This window comes from Vipera berus (assembly GCF_964194415.1).
Source record: "Vipera berus genome assembly, chromosome: 5".
In the NCBI taxonomy this organism is placed as follows: domain Eukaryota; kingdom Metazoa; phylum Chordata; class Lepidosauria; order Squamata; family Viperidae; genus Vipera; species Vipera berus.
In genome coordinates, this window is record NC_138207.1 from 11,858,277 (window position 1) to 11,881,529 (window position 23,253).

General features: G+C 41.7%; 2 protein-coding genes across 2 annotated transcripts in view; one reads left to right on the forward strand and one right to left on the reverse strand.

Annotated features, from left to right (window-relative positions):
• Window positions 1-1,298: 1,298 nt before the first annotated feature.
• Window positions 1,299-23,253, forward strand: part of NIFK (nucleolar protein interacting with the FHA domain of MKI67) — a 43,413-nt gene continuing 21,458 nt past the window's right edge. The window contains exons 1-2 of the mRNA XM_081328780.1: window positions 1,299-1,353; window positions 6,788-6,864. Coding sequence (XP_081184906.1) covers window positions 1,314-1,353; window positions 6,788-6,864 — 117 coding nt within the window. The 5' untranslated portion in view covers window positions 1,299-1,313. The remainder of the gene's footprint in view (window positions 1,354-6,787; window positions 6,865-23,253) is intronic.
• ACTL6A (actin like 6A) lies at window positions 1,680-22,371 on the reverse strand. The gene is made up of 14 exons (XM_081328779.1): window positions 22,158-22,371; window positions 19,982-20,058; window positions 19,055-19,229; window positions 17,166-17,266; window positions 16,330-16,427; window positions 14,236-14,330; window positions 13,471-13,577; window positions 12,672-12,761; window positions 9,752-9,813; window positions 9,003-9,117; window positions 8,214-8,294; window positions 4,713-4,808; window positions 3,341-3,427; window positions 1,680-2,176 (listed from the first exon to the last, which is right to left on the reverse strand). The coding sequence occupies exons 1-14, from the start codon at window positions 22,180-22,182 to the stop codon at window positions 2,096-2,098; spliced, it is 1,290 nt and encodes a 429-aa protein (XP_081184905.1). The 5' UTR covers window positions 22,183-22,371; the 3' UTR covers window positions 1,680-2,095.

The following is a 23,253-nucleotide window of genomic DNA, read 5'->3' on the forward strand; positions in this document are numbered from 1 at the left end:
TGGTAAAAAGTTAAAAGAAGGGAAAATGGATGGTACCATTTTAGAGCAGGGCTTTTCAACCAGTGGTACGGGTACTACTTGTGGTACATTGGCACCTGGCAGGTGGTACACGACCATCCTAGGAAAGTGGTAGTGGGGGAATTAGCTGAACCGGTGGCACCACACAGCCTGAGCAAGACACAGCTGGAGCTGCAGGGCTGTCAGGGCTCAGCGGAAACACCAGGATCAGCGCCAGGCTCCAGCTGGAGCTCAGCGCTGATCCTGGCGCTTCTGCTGAGCCCAGAAACACCGATCAGCTGGAATGTTGTAGCATCTCCAGGGTCTTGTGATTTACATTCAGATGCTTGGCAACTGATTCATATTTATGACGGTCACAGTGTCATGTGAAGTGACCGAAACCTGCTGCAACTACCCAGCAGGGCGGGGGGGAGATAAAAACCAAACACCCCCCACCCCACCCCCGCTGCCAATCCTCAACAGAAATGCTCACAGCAATGAAAACTTTGGACAGGAGGAAGAGCGCCGCCAGGTGGGCAGGGAGATGTCTTGCTCAGCTGTGGCTTGGGGGGGCACTTTTTTCAGTGCCATTGTAACTTCGAACAGTCACTAAGCGAACTGTTGTAAGTCGAGGACTACCTGTACTTCATCACTTTTTTTTTTTGGTCATCACGTTTTTGACACCTTGCTAGGCGACTGGTGGTACTCGGATGTTACCATATCCTAAAAGTGATACGATGAGTGAAAAGATTGAAAAGCCCTGTTTTAGAGTAAGCTAACACAAAGCATGTGGCTTTGTTCCAAGAAATCAATGGTGTTGGAAGCACAATAGAAGTTTGAGTTCAGTGTATCATAGGTTAAGCTGAATGCAGTAGTAGATACTTTAAATTTATCTGATAAGAGATGCATAAAGAATGAATAGTGCAAAATGAATATAAACTGAATAAGAAAGTAACCAATAGGAAAGAAGCACAGAGGCACATTCTTAAAAAAAATGATATATCACAAAACAAGAACATAAGGTGTGAGAAACTGCAAGACTGAAAAGGTCTTGGATGGAATTCACCTAAGAGAGACTTTTAAAGACTGCATACAAAATGATGTAAGGGTATATGACAAAGTTTGATGAAAAATTGAGGCATTTTGTGAATGGTGTTGATGTAAACAAGTAAATTATTTAAATTTCTTACCTCAAGACTTCCAATTTTTTATTTCCAGAATGCTCCTTTCGGTATTCTGCACAATATTGTTAAAGGTACATCAGTGTGGCTTAGCGTATTGTGCATTCCTGCTCAGTTGTTATTTAATAAGCCAAGATGTACAACTATTTCTTTCGACTGACATGCTGGTACCAAGGTAAATTAGGTTTTATTCATGTTCACCTTGGTGACATTTGGAGATTTCTGGAATCCACTTTGACCCTCTAATTCAGCTGTTTCTCTAATGCATGATGAATAAATAAGCCAAGATCCAGAACACTGTTGATTCTTTGAGCATTGGATCAATATCATTATCAAGATAATCACACTGGTGAAGATTCAACAGTATCATTTATATACCTTCTACGACTATGCAAAATGTAATAGAAATATGCAGACATAAAATCAACCTCCAGGTGTAAAAAAAAAATCAGAACCTTTACTTGACTGTATGATGGAAAATAAAGGAGCCAGAAAGCCAAACTAGAGAAATTTATTGCTGCTAGCACAAGTACTGGTAAGATTAATCTGTAAGCAGACCCACGTCTTTTTTTTCCATCCTTACCCGAAGGCAAGAAATTACATCCATAATTTATAGATCAGTCTCCAGGAGAATTTCTCTTGCAGAAAATAGATAAATTTATACAAAATTATTTCTCTAAAAAAAGTTTGTATAAAAGTTATTGCATTTACAATGGATAAAAGCATCCATGTGCTGTGACAGGACAAGTTTGGCCTTTTCAAATATTAGGATATTTTTTTTAAAACTTGAAAATCGGGATGCACAAAAAGTATACACTTCCTACAAAAGAGACAAAGTTTCAATTCCTGAGTATACTAAAGCTATAAAAAAAATAATAGAAGCAACAGGAAGGCAGATTCTTAAAAAGTCACGGGGTTTATGGGCACTTTCTTTCTACACACTGCTTTCCCCCTTCTTCATACTCTTGCTTGGAAATCCACATCTGTTGGAAGGTACCCTATAAAAAAAAAATAAACGTAGTCATCTTGCAATAAATATTTGTGGCACGCAGAAACTAAGTTATGCACAACCTACCATACGAGATTACACTATGGTTCTTGCTTTCTCAGTTCCCCTTCCAAGTCCCCCCCAACTTTATTGCAGCGTTTTCTTGTTTTCATCCTTCTCCAGGCCTAGTTTGGATTGTATAGGTCAGGGGTAGGCAACCTTGGCTCTTTTATGACTTGTGGACTTCAATTCCCAGAATTCCTGAGCCAGCATGGCTCAGCTTGGAAACCTCTCCTTTTCCCCTCAGCATGGCTGGCTCAGGAATTCTGGGAGTTGAAGTCCACAAGTCATAAAAGAGCCAAGGTTGCCTACCCCTGGTATAGGTAGTCCTCAACTTAATCACCGTAATGGAGCCTTCCCAATATAATACCAAGTTGTAACAATTGGTAAGCGTGCCTATGCTATTGCCTTGTTTAACGATCCTACCTCAGCTCTCCTCGATGCAGTCATTTAAGTACCTCACTTAGTGATCCCATCCTTGCTCTTCCAGATGCAGTCATTAAATGGAGCACAGGGTGCTTTGGGTGGGAGAATGCAAGCCCCGTACCTGAAACACCCCATGCGCTGACTCCCACCCTTCAGGGTCCCTACTGGCCTTGGGCCTGCTTCCCAACCCCATTATCAGAGATATTCCTGAGTTTATAATTGCAATCGAGCCAGGAATTATGGCTGTTAAGTCACACCAGTGATTAAGCCAGTCACCACGCCCGATTTTACAACCTTTTTTGCAGCAGCCATTAAGCAAATCCATTGTCCACAATGGCTGCTTTTGCCGTAAACCCCAAGTAAACACCACTTTCCAGGGGGGAAAAAACATAAATCACAGTCACGTGACTGCTGGATGCCGCAAATGGATGTAAATGCAGGCTAGTTGCCAAGTGTTCAAAATTCCATCCCATGATTGCAAGAGGGCCACAGCTGGCATAACTTTGAATTCAGGTCCTAAGTATCCCTGGGGAGCTCCATCGTAACTTCAGTCACTAAGTGAACAAGTCATAAGCCAAGGACTAGCTGTACGTTCAAAATTCAATGCTTTTTTCCCCTTTCTCAATCACATTCCCTGCTGTTACGCAGTCTTTTTAGGACTCATCAGCAGCCAGAATAGATTACTAACCAAAGAAGCCAAAATGGAACCGCCAATCCAGGAGCTAAACCTTCGCTCCACCGTTGTATTGTTTGCTATTAACTTCAACCTCATGCTCTGAAATCAGAAAAAGAGATTAATGGTGACTGTGTCCTTGGGAGGCTTCCCAAAGGAGAACTGGTAATATTTGCTTACATTCATCACTGTAGAATACATAGGCCAAACAGCTCAAGTCATACCTCAACAATTCAACCAGGTTTATTGCTGTATGTCGGAAGGGAAAGCCTGCTCTGATTCTCTAATATCCAACGGCTGCATCCCAAAAATTGAATAGCAAAATGAGTGATTTTTACTTGTGCTATGCTCTCCTCCAAATAAAGATAAAAGTGGGAGATGTGAAGGGGGGGGAAGGAACGATGGCTTCATTTCCATCTTATTTCTGACCTCCCCAAATAAATGCTATTCTGCATTTTGCTATTGCAAGATTAAAAAACCCAGCAAGATTTAAAAAAAACCAGGAAAGAGCAGGAAGTAGCCACACCTTCCTATAATATCACCATAAAGCTATGCCTGGAAAACTTAATCCCATTCCACATTCATGAGCATTCCCCAAATCCTACACTGGCCAATTAACACTAGACATTCCTATCATATAAACAATGAGGGAAAGAAAAATGATGGAAGAGAGTACAATTCTTTCCTCAGTAAATGCCTTTCGCATGTTGGGACTACACCGCCCAAGATTCCTTATCGTTCGAAGATTTATAATCCCACCTCATCTGGATATTACCGAACAATGAGAAGGCTGTCTACAACTTCATAAACTCTAATTATATAGTAAGCCAACCATCCTGTTGCTTTAGCACAGGCCAGTAAAGCTGCTTGAGAAACATGCTCAGCCATGCTATTTTTCACTTCAGAAGCAGCTACCTCTACTATCAAATTCCCAATACAGTCTTTGAAACCACATATTGTCTCAGTTTCATGGGAAATTTCAACCCAGGTGAAGCAAAAAGAGGAGAGATTTACCAAAAATCTAAGCCCAAACTTGCTAAAACACACAGCGCTAACTTAATTCTTTGAACTATGGCAGGGGTAGGCAACCTCGGCTCTTTTATGACTCGTGGACTTCAACTCCCAAAATTCCTGAGCCAGCATGGCTGGCTGAGGAATTCTGGGAGTTGAAGTCCACGTGTCATAAAAGAGCCAAGGTTGCCTACCCCTGAACTACTGTATGACTACTAACATAGTTATCTTCAATAATCAACACAAACCAGAATCGTCTCTATATAGATGGTGGGGGTTTTTTTGTTTTAAAAAAAGCGAAATAGATCCAAACATTTTTTAAATATGCCAATATGGGGAGCTGACTGTAAATGTACTTATTAAATGACAAACTTACTGGAGGGGTTTTCTGAGATAGTTCTCTATTCAGCCGGTCTGTAAAACTCTGTAGTAGCGTATTTCCTCCTGCTACAATCACACTACCATAGAGGCCCTGGAAAAGTAAAGCAAGGCACACACATTACTGGACATGTAACTTTCTGTAATCCCCTTTTTGATAAGAGAAAAGATTACACAAGCCTACACAGAATTGGAAAGTAAATCACACCCTCTTATATTACTTGTTCATCAGGGCAAGGAAGTAATATATCATTTCCACTAACAAATGTAAAACCCGGGAGGGGTCCTTGTGCAGAAGGTCCTTTTTTAATCGTAGTCTGCCACAATATAAAGCATATTTAAAATTCCACACTAAACAGTATTTTGGAAACAGGAACCCCTAATTCAATAAACATGAGACAAGCAACACAATTTGGATTCTTTACCAAGTCTGCACACGGTGGACTCTGCGCTTAAAAACTAAAACAGCCCAACTCTGCAAATACGTGCCAGATTGGATTTCCTGAAGTCAAGCTCTTGTGGTGATGCTCCTGGTTCTATTTATTTTGTATTTTTTTATTTTATTTTAATTCCATTTATATCCCGCCCTTCTCCGAAGACTCAGGGCGGCTTACAAGCTTAGCAGTAGCCTTCATTCTATGTATATGCCTGCTTATTAGGGCTTTCACACACACCCCAAGCGGCATTATTACAAAGTCAGCTTAATTGCCCCCAACAATCTGGGTCCTCATTTTACCTACCTCGGAAGGATGGAAGGCTGAGTCAACCTTGAGCCTGGTGGGATGCGAACCTGCACTAATTGCAGGCAGCTGGTGTTACTTAAGGAGGCATTAGCCCACTGCTCCACCAAGGCTCTTTATTTACAGTAGAATCTCGGGGTTGTTGCTGTTGTTGTTTTCCTAGTCAATTGTGTCCAGTTCTCAGAGGCTGACTGGGCAAGACTCTGCAAGGTTCTTAGTGAGGTTTTTCAGACGAGATTGCCATTGCTTCTTTTCTAGGGCTGAAAGAAAGTGACTAACCCAAGGGTACCCAAGGTATAGCACCTAAGGGGAGAGTAGAATTCATGGTTTCTAGGTTTCCACTCTGATGCATTAACTACTATGCCAAACTGGCTCTCTAGCAATCTCAAGTTACTTCTGTCCATAAATACTACACAAGGAGTAAGGTAAAGGTAAAGGTGCCCCCGCACATGCGTGCTAGTCATTTCCAACTCTAGGGGCTGGTGCTCATCTCCGTTTCAAAGCCGAAGAGCCAGCGTTTGTCCGAGGATGTCTCCGTGGTCATGTGGCCGGCATGACTAGATACCAGAGGCGCACGGAACGCTGTTACCTTCCCACCAGAGTGGTCCCTATTTTTCTACTTGCATTTTTACGTGCTTTCAAACTGCTAGGTTGGCAGAAGCTGGGACAACTAACAGGCGCTCACTCTGTATGTGGCACTCGGGATTCGACCCGCCAAACTGCCGACCTTCTGATTGACAAGCTCAGCGTCCTAACCCACTGAGCCACCACGTCCCTTATATACACAAGGAGTACTACACAACAATTCTCAATATGGTGATATATGGAGCAAACTGCAACTTTGGCTACCAAAAATGCCAGCATTTATGCTTGGATTTTCATCATCTACCCATTCCAAATTGTGACAGATGGCAAAAGGTCACAAAAAGTATCAGCATTCTTTGCCCCAAACATCAATTCAGTTCCTCATTTCAGATGTCAAGTCAACGTGGCTGATAATTTATTAAACTTATATGTCACCCGTTTTGCCTGTAGGCAGTTTACAATAATTTAAAAACCAGTAAGAAACGTTAAAACAATAAACCGTAACATTAAATTGGTTTACAATTGACAAAGATAGGGCCAAAACATTTGTTTCTACGTTTGCTGCTTATCTCCTAAAATTTGAACAGCCTCAAAAAGTTGGAAGAACATTCATCTGAAACACCCTTAGCTGCCTTTTAAAAGACACATAATTTAAAAAGGTAAAGCACTCCACCATTGCAATTGAGCTTTTTGACGTACAAAATGTATAATCATCAGCGTCACTGAAGTATTTATATCGTCCTTTTAGATCAGTTGTCTCCCAAGATGATACAAAAAGAAACTAGGAGGCGGCAACAAGGCAAAGATGCACTTTCTCATCACCCGGTACTTAATTCTTTTATAAATTATCGTCCTATAACCAGGGAAGCGTTTCCTCTAGAATAGGGCTCTTCAAACTTGGCAACTGGAAATCTTGTGGACTTTAACTCCCAGAATGCCTCAGCCAGCCAGGGGTGGCTGAGGAATTCTGGGAGTTGAAGTCCACAAGTCTTAAAGTTGCCAAGTTTGAAGACCCTTGCTCTAGAAAAAGGAAGTGATTCTTGATAGAGCACCCCACTAAACAAGGAGAGACAGACAGACACTCGGCAGTTTAATCTTTAAAAGGTGGTACCCATCTTCTTTTTAACTATTTAGAAGCTAAAACGTGTGATTTCTCAGCATTTTAATATATAAACAAGGGTTGCCTGGTTTTTATCGCAACCCTAATTCTGGAATGACAGATCAGGGAAATCCGGGGGAAAATCAGACTATCAGTTCTGAATATCAAATAGCTCTGTTAACAGTATGTTTGGCAATCCTTCCTGCAAAACATAAAAACAAAAGGGGTTTCTCTCATAACACAATTTGTGTACTCTTTTATGTTGCTGTTTTAACACCTCTGTCGTGTCCAACTCTTGGCGACTTCATAGGCAAGTCCTCTCCATGCCAGCCTGTCAAGCACAGTTTCTTTCAGTTGTTGGATATTCATCTTTGTATCAGTTTTGATGTTATTTATTTATTTATTTTATTCCATTTATATCCCGCCCTTCTCCGAAGACTCAGGGCGGCTTACAAGCTTAGCAGTAGCCTTCATTCTATGTATATGCCTGCTTATTAGGGCTTTTGGGGGGCCCCCAAGCGGCATTATTACAAAGTCAGCTTAATTGCCCCCAACAATCTGGGTCCTCATTTTACCTACCTCGGAAGGATGGAAGGCTGAGTCAACCTTGAGCCTGGTGGGATGCGAACCTGCACTAATTGCAGGCAGCTGGTGTTACTTAAGGAGGCATTAGCCCACTGCTCCACCAAGCCGGAGTGTTCTTTGCTCGCCCCTTCTTCTCTTTATAAGCGCTTTGTAAACAGCTTCTGAGCCATATGTAAGTAGAATGTTGGAATTTCCAACCTGATTCTTCTTAGGGTTTAGCTAAGCGCATTCAACAAGCCTGTCTTTGACCCAAGAACTGAAGCAGTCACCCGATCTGCAGCCTTTGCGCTACATCTGGGCTTACCTGAAAAATACAACTGAGCTTTGTTGCCTCTTGGCCTTTTGGCTCAGATCAAGTGTAAAAATACAACTGAGATTTCAAGTAGCCCTGAACAGTGCAGAGTTCTGCATCAAAGCATAGTTCTTGCTTCCATTCCGAATTTTAATCAAGAAAAAAAAAAGACTCTCATTATGCCTAATTAATACCTACCGGCCGAATGTCTATATCACACATTCCAACACTGGTGGTGACCACATGGCTCACACCAAGCATTGTATTGCCGGATAAGCCCTAGAAAAGAGAAAGAATGTTTAGCGTTAATTGCTATTACATCAGAAGTAGAATTAGTAGGAACTCTTGTGAGCCTTTTTTGAAATACAGTACTTTCATGAAACGGAAGCTTGATCTGATAATTCTAGTAAGTAGAAAAAAGTATGTGTGGCACAGAATCTCTTCTTTTTCCTTGTTCTGATACAGTTCATAACTAATTAAATTGTTTCAGTATTTCATATGACCACATTTTATGATGGTTTTGCTGAAATCTGGCATTTATTCCTGGTTTTCGACATATTTGGTGCACAAAGAAACCATGGGTTCACTTAAGGACCACAACGGCCATTTAATAACCATGGTGGTCACTTTAGGTCATAAAATCAAGTCAGTCATGTGACTGACCTCATTTATGACCATCACAATTTACAACTGCCATGATTGTCAACCGTAATAGGCAGGCTCCGTTACAGTTGTAACTCGAGGACTACCTGAGATGCAGAATTAAAATCTCTCTCAGAAAACAACAAAATCATGAACTACAAATTCTTGGAAAATAAATTTACTATAATGTAGAATAAGAGCCTCCACATCAGATGTCATTAAAACACAAAACACAGTGACTTTTCTGTAATCCACAAATTGAAGATTCTAGATTTTCCACCTGTTTCCATAGAACTGTCACTGAAAACAAAGCATCTATATCCATTCCATCTTGTTTAGTTTTACCTTTACATTTGAAGGGTCAAACAAGCCTTCAGGAATTTTTAGTCGTTCAGCACCAAAATCACAATTGTAGCCATTGGGGAACTCATAGTGTACAGTTGGCATTTGTGCAGCCACCCTGAAGGCAAAAATCAGTCATTTACAAATGACATTCCGTGAATAGACATTTTTCCCTCTTTTTATAAAAGAAGTTATGTTCCCCTCTACAAAAAACCTGAGAAAAAGCAATTTAATAACAGTGGGAGAATCTCTTGAAAACTTTCAAATGTTTGAACAAATATTTCATATGCCCTAATCAACACAGAAATCCGTACGAATTAGGAGAGCTGTAATTAATATCTGAAGAGTAAATCTCCACCTCTGGTGTAAAACAAAGGACAGAAACAGTTTTGTTTTGTTTTTCAAACCAGATCACCTTTTGCCCTGAGCCACATCAGTATCTGAAAGGAATTTCTATCTGTATTTTCTGCAAAATCCAGGAATATTGTTGCTACAATCAGAGGCTAACTGTGGCATCCAAAAAAAACCCCCAGAGTAGAGATTACAAAAAAAGGCAACACAAATTTTGGCCTGCTTAGAGAGGATTTTAAGGGAGAAAATGGAAAGGTTGAGTAAAGAGGCCAAGAGGAAAAGTGGATGGCCAATTTTATAAAATTCATACTGGAACCAGTCTACAATTTCAGACTGGAAAAGATTGGAATACAGTCTTATATTAGGCACCATAACATTCCTATAAATTAAGAGAGACTTACTGCTCGTCGTAAGATGAATCAGAAACTTGTAGAACAGAAGCTTGAAAGTCCTGAATAACACACTATGGAAGGAGAAAAGATATTTTCACATAAGGATTTCTGATACAAATACTGCTTTATACTTTTTTAAAACTAAAGATAAAGCCACGCTCCAAATTAGACAATGTGGACACCGCATTCCTAAAGTCAGTGTTATATTTGGAAATCCAAGTAGGAGCATCCAGGTACAGGTCAGGAAAAACTTTGTAATGTAACACTAAGTACCACAGTGGAAACGATATCCAAAGAGGAGAAGAGCTCTATTTTTCTGCACATATTCAGAGGTCTGCTTTAGGCTGAATTCCTAAACTCACAACACTGAGCTTGACAGCCTATAATATCCATTCTAATGCTGCAAGGTTATGGCCAAAAAAGTCCAAAATGCTAGCATCTTTAAGAAAGAATGCATCGATCAAGCAATCCAGTTCAGGCAACTTTTCAAGTCAATTCTTCAACTCAAATCTCTTGAGCCAACTCTTGTGAAGGTCAGTTCTTATGACAAAAGAGTCAAGCCTTAACGAGGGAAGAAAAAGTCAACTCTTATGAGGAAAGAGCCATTAACTGATTATTTTGTGAGGTAATAATAATAATAATAATAATAATAATAATAATAATAATAATAATAATAACAACAACAACAACAACAACAATAATAATAATAATAAGAAGAAGAAGAAGAAGATGAAGAAGAAGTAGTAGTAGTAGTAGTAGTAGTTGGAAGGGACCTTGGAGGTCATCTAGTCCAACCCCCTGCTAAGGCAGGAAACCCTATACCATTTCAGACAAATGGCTGTCCCGTCTCTTCTTAAAAACTTCCAGTGTTGGAGCATTCACCGCTTCTGGAGGCGGGTTGTTCCACTGGTTAATTGTTCTAACTGTCAGGAAGTTTCTCCTTAACTCTAGGTTGCTTCTCTCCTTGATTAGTTTCCATCCGTTGCTTCTTCTCCTGCCTTCAGGTGCTTTGGAGAATAGCTTGACTCCCTCTTCTTTGGGGCAGCCCCTGAGATATTGGGAACACTGCTATCATGTCACCCCTCACCCTTCTCTTCATTAAACTACACATACCCAATTCCAGCAACCGTTCAAGGTAGGTTAAGTGACCCCTAGATCAATACTGCAGTTAGGTTCCCATGTCTGAGAGCACACTACAATGATAAGAATGGTGAAACTCTTATGGTGTATGCCGATTCTCCTCCATTAGTTTTGTTCAAGGTTACCCATTCCACCCAGGAGGAAAGTGAGAATAAAGAGACTCCTACAGGTTGCTGGGAAATGTTTGCAAGGTTTGCAGATAAAAATCACTTGTACTGACTGGCACTCCACTGGAGCAAAGTAATGTCAGGATCCCCTTAAAATGTGAAGACTAATGAAAAGGCCCCCCTGGAACCAATATAGCAATAACACTTAGTATATACCGCTTCACAGTGCTTTACAGCCCTCTCTAAGCGGTTTACAGAGTCACCATATTGCCCCCAACTATCCGGGTCATCATTTTACCGCCCTTGGAAGGATGGAAGACTGAGTCAACCTGAGCCAGTCGGGACTGAACTCCTGGCTGTGGACAGGGTAAGCTTGTAATACTAACTACTGTGCCACCACAGTGATTTATGTGCCTACAGTATTTTATTTATTTATTTATTTAGTTATATTTATATATCGCCCTATTCCCTGAGGACTCAGGGCGATTTACAGGGAATTAAAAATCCAAAATACAAAAATTAAGAACCAAATTAAAAAATATTAAATTGACCCTGTACTCAATTAAAAAGAACCCCAAATTAAAAATTTCTCCTCAGTCTGGGCCCGAGAGCTCGAAGAGCCAGGTCTTCAGGCCCCGGCGGAATGATCGGAGGTCGGGGGCAGTTCTCAGCTCCACCGGAAGCTGGTTCCAGAGGGCAGGCGCTCCCACCGAGAAGGCCCTATCCCTGGGTGTCACCCGCCGGCAATCTCTTACCGGTGGGACCCTGAGCAGACCCTCCCTGTGGGAGCGCACTGGGCGAAGGGCGTTTGATGCCAGCAGCAGGTGTTCCCTCAGATATCCCGGACCCAGGCCATGTAGGGCTTTATAGGTGATAACCAGCACCTTGAATTTCACCCGGAGGGCAACCGGAAGCCAATGCAGCTCACGGAGTAGAGGTGTTACATGGGAGTATCGGGAAACCCCCATTACAACTCGCGCAGCCGCATTCTGCACCAGTTGAAGCCTCCGAGTGGTCTTCAAGGGCAGCCCCATGTAGAGAGCGTTACAGTAGTCCAAACGGGAGGTCACAAGCGCGTGAGTAACTGTGCGTAGGGCGTCTCGGTCCAGATAGGGACGCAACTGGCGCACCAGGCGAACCTGAGCAAAAGCCCCCCTGGTCACGGCTCCTATATGATCTTTGAAATTGAGCCGTGAATCCAGGAGGACGCCCAAGTTGCGAGCCCTATCGACGGGGGGTAACACCTCACCCCCCATCATTAAGGATGGAATAACTTGGTTAACCCGAGATGCCGATATGCACAGCCACTCAGTCTTGGTGGGATTGAGACGAAGCCTGTTTCTCCCCATCCAGACCTGAACCGCCTCCAGGCACCTTGACATCACACTGTAAAATGCTACCTATAAGTGATGTTAATCGCTCTATTAATTTCCTCTTTACTTTCCTACCGATCTGCTTTCCTCCAGAAAATCTAGAATGCATTTATAATTTTTCAGTGCACCAACATTTACTAATAATGCAACTTATAGATTGCACGAGGTAGAGGAATCCTATTTAAATCATCAGAGCCATCAGCCATACCAGCAGTTCACTCCTAAAGCAATCATTCATCGCGGAAATCAATGTATTTGCAGGAAATGCTTCTTATATCCAAACAAATTAACTTAATGGCAAATACTTACATTGCACATATAGTTGTGCCAAGATCTTGTGACCTGCGGCAATTTCTCTTTTCTCTTCCAGTTTGCTGGAGAACCCTCTCGAACTGCTTCCTAGAATATAAAATCAAGGTCATTGCAAAAGGCCACATTCAAATACATTATTCTGTAGATGGCTTAGAGGAGTTATAAACCTAGGAATGTTGAGGATACAGTACCTAGAGTTTCCTATTAAGCCAAGAGAGAGAAAACAGATCATTCAAGCCTGACTAAGCTAAAATCTATTCACAATTCAGTTCTCGTCATTTACTGTTTCTAAGTACATAACCAGCTCATGAAAAAGATTGTGGCTTTGCAAAGCTGTACGTCTGTAAATACTTTCCTCAGCACAATAACATCATATTCACTGGGTTCGTGCTTCATGCCACTGTGGAATGGTTTATGTCAGGGACAAACTATGGGTGCTTCAATTGTACCTGAACTACAACACCCAGCATCCACGACCAAAGTAAAAGATACTGGATAATGTAATTCAACCATCAATGGAGCACTACAAGTTCCTGGTGTGCTTATACCTTAATGTGCAAATCCAACCTCTGTCTTGGAATAGCGAAGTACACTGAGAATCAAAACATTTTTTTTTGAAGGTGCATCCTCTGTGTATGACTCTAAATTGTATTTAAATCCAAGGCCAACCCTGATGGGATTTAATGTCGGAGAAACGATTGTTAAACCGGAACTGTCGTGAATCTCAAAGCAGCTTCTTGATTCACATTTACAAGAACGTGCAGCTTTCTGTCATTCTATCAACACAGGATCTTACCTTCGATGCAATCATATAAGGGGGGATGATCTCAATGTTCATTTCTTGAAACAGTTCCCTGCACTGCATTGAAATGAAATCTCCAGCAAGAGGTGACTTCACAATGCCTAAATGCAGGGCACAAATGGAATCAAAAGATTTAATACTCCAACACCACTCACAATTACATTTAACATAGAAACTTGTTTTACAGACAAATTCATGTTTTTTAACGCCAGACTAGCCACCCTTTGTGTCCTCATGGGCCACTGAGTTCCCAGAAACTGTATTTTGCTGCACAACAAAAGGAAAAAATGATGAAATCTGTCTTTTTTTGTAGAAACCAAAGATACTTCTTTCAAGAGAAACCAGATAGGGAACTTTTGGTGTCTCATATATTCATTACATTTCGCTGGGCTTCTAAAAGGGCTATAAAATTTATTCCCTGCATTATTGCTGAATGATTCTCTTTTGAACAGAAATTACAGTCCAAAGTGGCCCTCAGTATCACCAGCAAGACTATCTAATCCAGGGGTCCCCAACCTATGGTCCGCAGCCCGATACCGGCCATGGCCTGTTGGCTACCGGGCCGCGGGAATCGCTGAATGGTTCTCATGAACCATTAGAAAATTCTCTCTTTTGGTGGCCATCAGAAATGGCTGCTTTTCAGAAATAAGCTTTATTTAATTCATTTTGTTTGGTACAAACAAACCCTGTCATTTGTTTGTCTCAAAGTCTTAACAATATAGTAGGATAGCTCTGGAAGAATTCTGGAAGATTTCTTACCTTGCTGAAGCACGTAGCCATCATGGACTGGAATCGCAGTGGTATGTGTTGCTCCACTATCTAAGATCAACCCGGTGGATCTGCCATTCGCAAAGCTAGTTGCAGAGTTAAGGAAGATGGTGGAATTTTGGCACAGGAACAGCATATACATCATGGTTTGTTGGGCTTTGACATATTGCATGAATTTGTATCTAATGATATTAAGTGGTCTTTAACTTACGATCATAGCTGAGGCCGCAATTTCAATAATACGTTGTGATGGTAGAAAAGCAGATTGTCATGTGATGGCACCTGATTGTATGACCATTTTTATGGTTGTCATTAGGCAAACACCATGATTAAGCAAACCCATTGTTCGTTAGGGGGGGGGCATTTTTTTCTGAAAACCAGAGGTAAATGCTGGATGGATGGATGGATGGATGGATAGATGGAGATAGATAGATAGATAGATAGATAGATAGATAGATAGATAGATAGATAGATAGATAGATAGATAGATATAGAGAGAGATGTCATACAACTACTGGGAGCTGCAAATGGCCACAGATGTGGGCCACTTGCTGAGCACCCAAAATTTGGTAACATCACTGGAGTGGGGTGGGTGGACATTGAAATTCCAAATCCAGGTCATAAGTCCCTTTTTTGGAGTGTTGTAACTTTGTATAGTCACTAAGCAACCAGTCGTAAGCCAAGGACTATTTGTGTGAGGGGGAAGATTTTAAGAGAATTAAACTGGCAGAAAATTATATCCACCGTTGTCATCATCATCATTTCAGCCATTGTCTATCTACTTCAGGAGGAAGGCCTCTTCCGTATGTTTCCAACCAATACGATCCTGAGCTTTCTTTGGCCAGTTGGACCTGCAATCCTTGCTGAGGTCATCAATTCCATCTTGTTTTAGGTCTCTTTCATGGACACTTTTTATCAAGGGGGATCTATTCTATGACTTCCTTGGTCCACCTGCCATCAGTTCTTCTTGCTATGTGACCAGCCCCATTTCCATTTCAATTCTTTTACTCTCTTGATGGCATCATATACTTTCGTTTGTGCTCTAATCCATGTGTGGGCCTTTCTGTCTCGTCTTGTAATGCCGAGCATGTATCTTTCCATAGGGAAATAAGTCACTCAAAAGTGGTTCTCAAGTATACAAGGCGGAACTAAGCTTCAGAACCGCTTGAAGGGTTGCCAGGCCAAATCCTAGTCGAGAGCATATTAACTGAATTTTTACTGACACAGAGTGGATTGTCAATCAACGTTCTTCCCAGCACAAAATCCCATTAACTGGCCTTTGTCTCTTGCGATTTGATGCTCTCCACATGAATGAAGCTGCAACTTCTATATAGGTAGTCCTCAACTTACAACCATAACTGAACCCAACCTTTCTGTTGCTAAGCAAGACAGTTAACTGAGGTTTTGCCCCATTTTACCACCTCTCTTGCCACAGTTGTTAAGTGAATCACTGAAATTGTTAAGGTAGTAACACGTATCTGGCTTCCCCATTGACTATGCTTATCAGAAAGTTGCAAAAGGTGATCACATGACCCCGGGATATTGCAACTATGAACCAGTTGCTAAGCATCCGAATTTTGATCACATGACCATGGGGATGCTGCAACTATCATAAATGTGAAACATGGTCATAGGTCACTTTTTTCAGTGCCATTATAACTCTGAACAGTCAGTGAACAAATGGTTGCAAGTCTAGGACTATTTGTAATCTCCTGTTCTCATGGCCCCATCAATGGAGGCCACCAGCCTAGAGAAGTCTGATTTTTAAACAAAATACACGAATGTAACATGCAACCTGGTAGAGGACAGGAAGGCCTGGAGGAATGTTGTCCATAGGGTCGCGATGGGTCGGACACGACTTCGCAGCTAACAACAACAAACATGCAACCAGTTTTTATATTAAAAAAACCCTAAATATGATTTCCTTACATAATTCATGAGTTTTCACAATTTATTGTACCTGTTTGGGAAATCGCACAGCAACAGGATCTTGGTTAAACAATTAGAAAAACAATTTTATAATTGTTTCCTTAAAACAGCACATAGTGTTTGATGATGCTCACTTATTCAACCTTTCTAGGATACGCTGTTAGTACTGCAGTTTTGCACAGGAAGAATGCAGGGATGTTGTAATGTTCAAACATTAATTCTGTCAGTTTTTCACGCTTTGCTCTAATGTTCCACTAGAAAAGCACAGAGAAAATTATCAAAATACAAAATTATTGTTTATGACTCAAGAAGCAGAAGACTTGACATTTTTCAATTATTTCTTCCCAATTTCTTGCAAACCGGGTAACCAGATTTATAAATATCTGTCAGACTAAAGTAGATTAAAGTAAGTTTTACTCTCTCAATCACAAAATATATAGCTATTTCTAATTTTACGTACTGCCACAGAATCGGGATTCTTTTATAAATGTATTTTGCAAAACTTCCAAAAAGACAATCTCATAACTATAAATACACAGAGACATATCCATTCTACACTTTGGGGGAATGTGCAAAGGAAAAAAATAAAACATAATTTTCTCTAAAAAAAATTTAAAAAATTACCTGGCTAGTTAATGAACTAAAAATAGAAGAAGTGGCATGCTTTAATTATTTGGAGATGATTTTTCAGACTGTTATACGTTATATAAAAGTATTGGGAATGTCTGAAAGAGTATCATGTTACTTTTCCATACTAGAGGAAGCTCACTAATCCCAGCTGCAATTCAGCTTTATGTTACTTGCCCAAATCTTATATGGAGCTGAACTTGAACCAGGCTCCATATTAATCATTTTTGAGACCTTCCTGGTCAAAACTTCCGGGAAAAAAAAGCTTCATGTAGCACATATCCCATATTCTACTTAAAAAGCCAGATGTCTGGGCAAGAAACTTGATTGGTTCTATGAAAGAAATAAAACCAATTTTTACTCACTGGTGCTTCAGACATTAAAACAGGATGCAATGAAGCTTCAGATTTAATGTGCATCTTATAGGTATGATCCAGGATGGCTTGGAAACTATCCCAATCTTCAACTGTAACAATATAAAATGAATGCAGCTTTTGTCGGTGGAATGTAATCTGCTTGTTGCAGGCATGTTTTTAATACAAGGTTCAGCATGAAAATAGGAGCAGTCCATCACCATAGGATAGATAGGATAGACTGACAAAATTGTAACAACCCCCCCCAAAAATGAACCACTTAACAGGGCAAAATTAATAACAGTTTTGGATTATAAATGTACTATTCCACATTGAATGAAAAAAATAGCATATTAGGTCTGTTTTGACTATGTTAAGCATGTGCCATGGATACTTTTAACAATAGTTCAATGAATGTAACCGGATGGATTGAGTTCCTATAACAGGTGAAGTAATCATTGACCTGTGACCGTAATTGACCCCAGAATTATGGCTGTCACTGGGATTAGGTGAGTCACCATGTGACAGTACTTGATTTTAAATCCCTTTTTGCTGTAGTCATTAAGCAAAACATGTTTTATTTAATGGGCATGTTTTGCTGGAAATCGGAAGTAAACACCACAAATCAGCAAAAACAATGGCCAAAAATCGCAGTCACTGCAAATGGCCATAAATGTGAGCTGGTTGCCAGGCACCCAAAGTGCAATCCCGTGACTGCCAGGAGTAGGCATCCAGAACTCCAGAACTGGGTCTTAAGTAGCTCTGGGGAGGTCACTAAGCGACCAGTCATTAAGTGAGGATTACCTGGAACAAACAAAGCATGTTATGACTAATGCAATATATGACCTCAATCAATGTCTGAACAGTTAAGAACTAGTAGAAAGCAAGGTATGAGAAGTTTAAGTATTGAATATGCCTCAAGCAATCTTCCTTAGTCTACCAGTTTACACGTTGGTGAAGTCTCATTGGCATCTCTTATTTGGAGGGACAACATAATTCGGCAAGTCAAACTATGCTTTCAGAAGGCATTTAAGATTTTATCCAGGTTAGGATAAGAAAATCACTGTAATGGATAATCGTGAGTCAACATTTATCTCTGAACTGAATCACTGTCTTTTACCTTAAACAGGAGGGAGAACAACCACAGGATAGATAGAACAAACTGTACAAGAGAGTTTTCCTCCCAAATGCTGATATTTAATTAGAGTTACATCTTCTCTATAGCAATTTATAAAACAAAAAAAATCACAAGGTTTCCTTGGAAACCATTATTTCAGACTAAGTCTATATAATAAACGAAAGAAGAAAAAGGAAATATACAAGGATACAGGTAGTCCTTGACTTACGACCACAACTGAGCACAAAAACGTCTGTGGTTAAGTGAGACATTGGTTAAGTGAGTTTTTCCCATTTTACCACCTTTCTTGCCATAGTTGTTAAGTGAATCACTGAAGTTGATAAATTAGTAATCTGGTTGTTAAGTGAATCTAGCTTCCCCATTGACTTTGCTTATCAGAAGGTTGCAAAAAGTGATCACATGACTTTGGGACACTGCAACGGTCATCAGTATGAACCAGTTGCCAAGCCTCTTCATTTTGATCACATGATCATGGAGATGCTGCAAAAGTCACAACTGAGAGAAACGGTCATAAGTCACTTCATTCAGTGGCATTGAAACTTTGAATGGTCACTAAATGAACTGTTGTAAGTCAAAGACTACCTGTACTGTGTTATTCTATTAGCATTCTTGGCTTGAAACATCCCATGTTTTTCCAACTTCCACCACCACGTATCTTCTTCCGAGTAAGACAAAATCTATTTTTCAGAAAGGGAGATTCTGAGGTACCATAAAATAGCAACCAAAATTTAAGATTAAAAGGAGAAAATGCAGAACATCGTACTCATTCCATTTTTCAAAGGTGAAATGGCTTCCATATTCTCCCTAGGAACTCTCAAGGCATTTGTGTCTATATAGTATGTTGGCCCTCCTTGCTTGCTTTTATCACCGTCAATCTCCATCATGGAGCTTCCATCATCTCGGTCCAAGACCACCCCAATGGCAGTAGGGAAGTCCACCTACAATAAGCAGTAGGAGAACAAACATGTAAGGTTATATAATGACCACCTGTAGCGTATTATTTTAACTAGCGTGTACGTTACAAAAAGGAGTGATCATGCAGAAGAATCCCTCATTTCCATAGCCTTCTCCTGCCATCAAAGATCAAGATGCAGTTGACCAAGTGTCTTTAGGAAAGGCTTCTGCTGCAATAAGTCAGTTATTAATTAAGGAGTTGTATGCATAAATATTATGATCCAAGAAAAGAATTTGTAGGGATATGATCTTAGAGTGCAAAAATACAGTGATATGAGAAGCGAAAGGTAATCTTCGCTGGGCAAAAATTATTATTAATAATTAGATTTATAGGCTGCCCGATCCATTACAAATGTAGGCAGTTTCCAAAATGCAACAATAAAATACGGAACAAATCGTCCAAAAGAAAACATGGAGAAAATTAACAATCAGTTAATAATAGATGGGACCCAGAGCATGCCAAATCAAGCAGATATGACAAATAAGGACATAACTAATGTTTTACATATTACTGGACCACAATTGCTGAGCCAGTGTTCCATTGTTCCATTATACAAAGCGGTGTTTCTCAGCCTCAGCAATTTTAAGATGTGCAGACATCAACTGCCAGAATTCCCCAGCCAACATGGGAATAGGAAATTCTGGAAACTGAAACACTCATATAGATCCATGCTTTACTCTATTAATCAGTTATGAGGGCTCTTGGCTTAATCTACCACTTCACTTTCATCCTTACCTTTGGGCAATCTTCTCCAGCATAGCCAGCTCGTACTGTGCACGAGCCAATATCAAACACCAGCGCACCAACTTCATCTGCAGACAGAGAGTCATCATTTATCATTTAAATTCAGCACAGTAGCGCTATCTTGATTTTAATGATAAAACGCGAAATAAACAAACACGGAGACTGCTTTAGAAAGAAGGTTGTAGTGTATTGAAGAGGAGAGCCAGACAGAAAGATGGCTCTGGGGGGAAAAAAGTGTCCACATGTAGTAGGGAGTGGGTTTTTATACCTTCTTGGGCTTTTGTTTCGAGATGTTCTGGTGGCATGAACTTTCACCTGAGTCCGAGTGTGCCTTTCTGGTATTCTGATGGTGGTGGATTAATCCTATTACATCCCAAAGGTCATATCCTGCTTCCCTGGGGCTGTGGCTGATGACTGTTGGATTTTTTGGGTGAGGGATTGTTGTTTCTAGGGATCTTTGTCTTTCTAATCCCAGCTTCCTGACTCCAATCTTTCTGACAGGATTGTCACATCTGCATTTCTGCAGACCTGGTTTCTGTTTGGGGCACAGACTTGCAGGGGGTGGGGGGGTTGGTTTCTGCCTTTAAAATCCTTTGGGGAAATATATATTCTGCCTTTTTAATATTCCCCAATTATCTGGATTGTTCCCACCAGGGCTTTTTTTCTCATAGAACGCTCAGAATGGAGTTCCGGCACCTTTTTTGGATGGAACCTTGTAGGGTAGGCAAGGTGGGTTGTATGACATATGTGAGTTCCGGCACCTTTTTCTTTTACAAAAAAGCACTGGTTCCCACAATATATGTATGTGTATATATGTACGTACACACACACACATATATACACATATATACATACACACACACGTGTGTGTATACATATATATATACATATATACATACACATAATATATATATACATATATATACGGTGGCTCAGTGGGTTAAGACGCTGAGCTTGTCGATCAGAAGGTCGGCAGTTTGGCGGGTCGAATCCCGAGTGCCGCGTAGCAGAGTGAGCGCCTGCTACTCGTCCCAGCTTCTGCCAACCTAGCAGTTCGAAAGCATGTAAAAATGCAAGTAGAAAAATAGGGACCACTACGGTGGGAAGGTAACAGCGTTCCGTGCGCCTTTGGCGTCCAGTCATGCCGGCCACATGACCACGGAGACGTCCTCGGACAAGCGCTGGCTCTTCGGCTTTGAAACGGAGATGAGCACCGGCCCCTAGAGTCGGAAACGACTAGCACGCATGTGCGGGGGAACCTTTACCTTTATACATATACATATACATATACATACATACATACCTACACCTTTAGTTCTACGCGGGGAAAAACCCGAATGACCTAAGATCCACATATAAACACCCGCGAAAACCTCAGAAAACACACACACACACACACACACACACACACATATATATATATATATATATATATATATATATATATATATATATATATTCTGAAGTTTTCGCGGGTGTTTGTATGTAGATCTTTGGTCATTCGGGTTTTTTCAGGGCGGCTTACAAGCTTAGCAGTAGCCTTCATTTTATGTATATGCCTGCTTATTAGGGCTTTCACACACACACACCCCAAGTGGCATTATTACAAAGTCAGCTTATTGCCCCCAACAATCTGGGTCCTCATTTTACCTACCTCGGAAGGATGGAAGGCTGAGTCAACCTTGAGCCTGGTGGGATGCGAACCTGCACTAATTGCAGGCAGCTGGTGTTACTTAAGGAGGCATTAGCCCACTGCTAATTGGAGGTATCAGGGAAACCGTTTCGACGAAATCTCATCCGTCATCCTCAGGCTGAGGATGACGGATGAGATTTCACACACACACACAAATATAAATATAAGCCTGGGTAGCTTTTATACGGCAATATCAGGATTAAACATTAACCCTCAGGATGCATGTACCAAGAGGGGCTCCGGGCAGCAAGGAGGGAAGACGGCGTCACCCAGAGGCTCGCAAAGTCGGCAAGCAATTTAGCCAACCGGGCAGCCCAGGAGGGCGCCGGGAGGTCCGCTTCCATGCATGCGAAGGAGAGGCTGCCAAAAGCCGCCGGGGCCCGGATTCCTACGGGAGAGGGCACGCAGAAGCTCCGCCCACCGCCGGCCCCGCGCTAAAGAAAAGGCGGCCTCCTCCCGCCTTGGGCCGCTCACCTCCTCCGTAGACGCCGCCGCTCATGACGGCTCGAGCTCCCGCTTCGCCGGCAGCACCTCCGAGCGCCCCAAACCCCTCAGCCTCCTCTCCTTTCTCTTCCTCTGCTCCCGGACGTCCCGCCTCCGTCTGCCCTCGGAGAGCCAATAGAAAGCGACGTCGCGGAGCAGGCAGCCTAATTGGAGAAAAGGATGGGATATGCCAGGGGTAGGCAACCTCGGCTCTTTTATGACTCATGGACTTCAACTCCCAGAATTCCTGAGCCAGCTACGCTGGCTCAGGAATTCTGGGAGTTGAAGTCCATGAGTCATAAAAGAGCCGAGGTTGCCTACCCCTGGGATATGCAAACCTATCGCGGGGTCGCTTTCTCGGGCCTCTTCGCTTGGGCTCGGTCGGGGCCCTCTGATAGGTTGAGACGCGGTCCGCGTGCGACGGGAGAAGTCGGCTGCCGCGCCCGGGGGCGGAGCTAAAGGGGGCGGGCTGGGTGTAGGTTTTTTTTTCCCCTTTAGTTGGAGTGAGGAGTGAGGCACGAGGGTGGGATTCGTTTTCCAGTCTGGTCCCCGCTAAAGTGTTGGACTACAACTCCCATCGCCTCACTTGGGTGTATATTGGGATGGGGATTGTAGGCCAATCAAAGGCGCGCACTCGTTTAGACTGCAGGGATCTTCAAACTTGGCCCTTTTATGACTTGTGGACTTCAACTCCCAGAATTCCTCAGCCAGCATGCCTGGCTGAGGAATTCTGGGAGTTGAAGTCCACAAGTCATAAAAGGGCCAAGTTTGAAGACCCCTGGTTTAGAGGAACTGCCAGGCGCTCTTCTTCCAACGTGGTCCGTGCCAAGTGTTTGTCAGCCTCGGCAACTTTAAAACGGGTGGATTTTAACTCCCAGAATTCCCCTAGAAACGAGGAATTCTGGAGTGGAGATCCACATGTCTTAAAGTTGCTGAGGTCCGGAAACGCTTGTCTATATGCCCTTGTGTGCCAGCAACGTGATTCGCGATTCTGCACTTCGTGCAAAACAATTCATAGAGGCAAGATAGATATCAGGCCTCAAAGACAAAGAAGGATCATTTCAGTCTCTTCCGGACAATCTCTAGC

Coding starts and splice junctions, on each gene's coding strand:
- ACTL6A (XM_081328779.1), bottom strand. CDS start 22,182: ATGAGCGGCGGCGTCTACGGAGGAG. Junction 14,331..16,329: donor AAAACTGCAGTACTAACAGC/GTATCCTAGAAA, acceptor CTCTGCAACTAG/CTTTGCGAATGGCAGATCCA. Junction 8,295..9,002: donor TTGACCCTTCAAATGTAAAG/GTAAAACTAAAC, acceptor TCTCTTTTCTAG/GGCTTATCCGGCAATACAAT.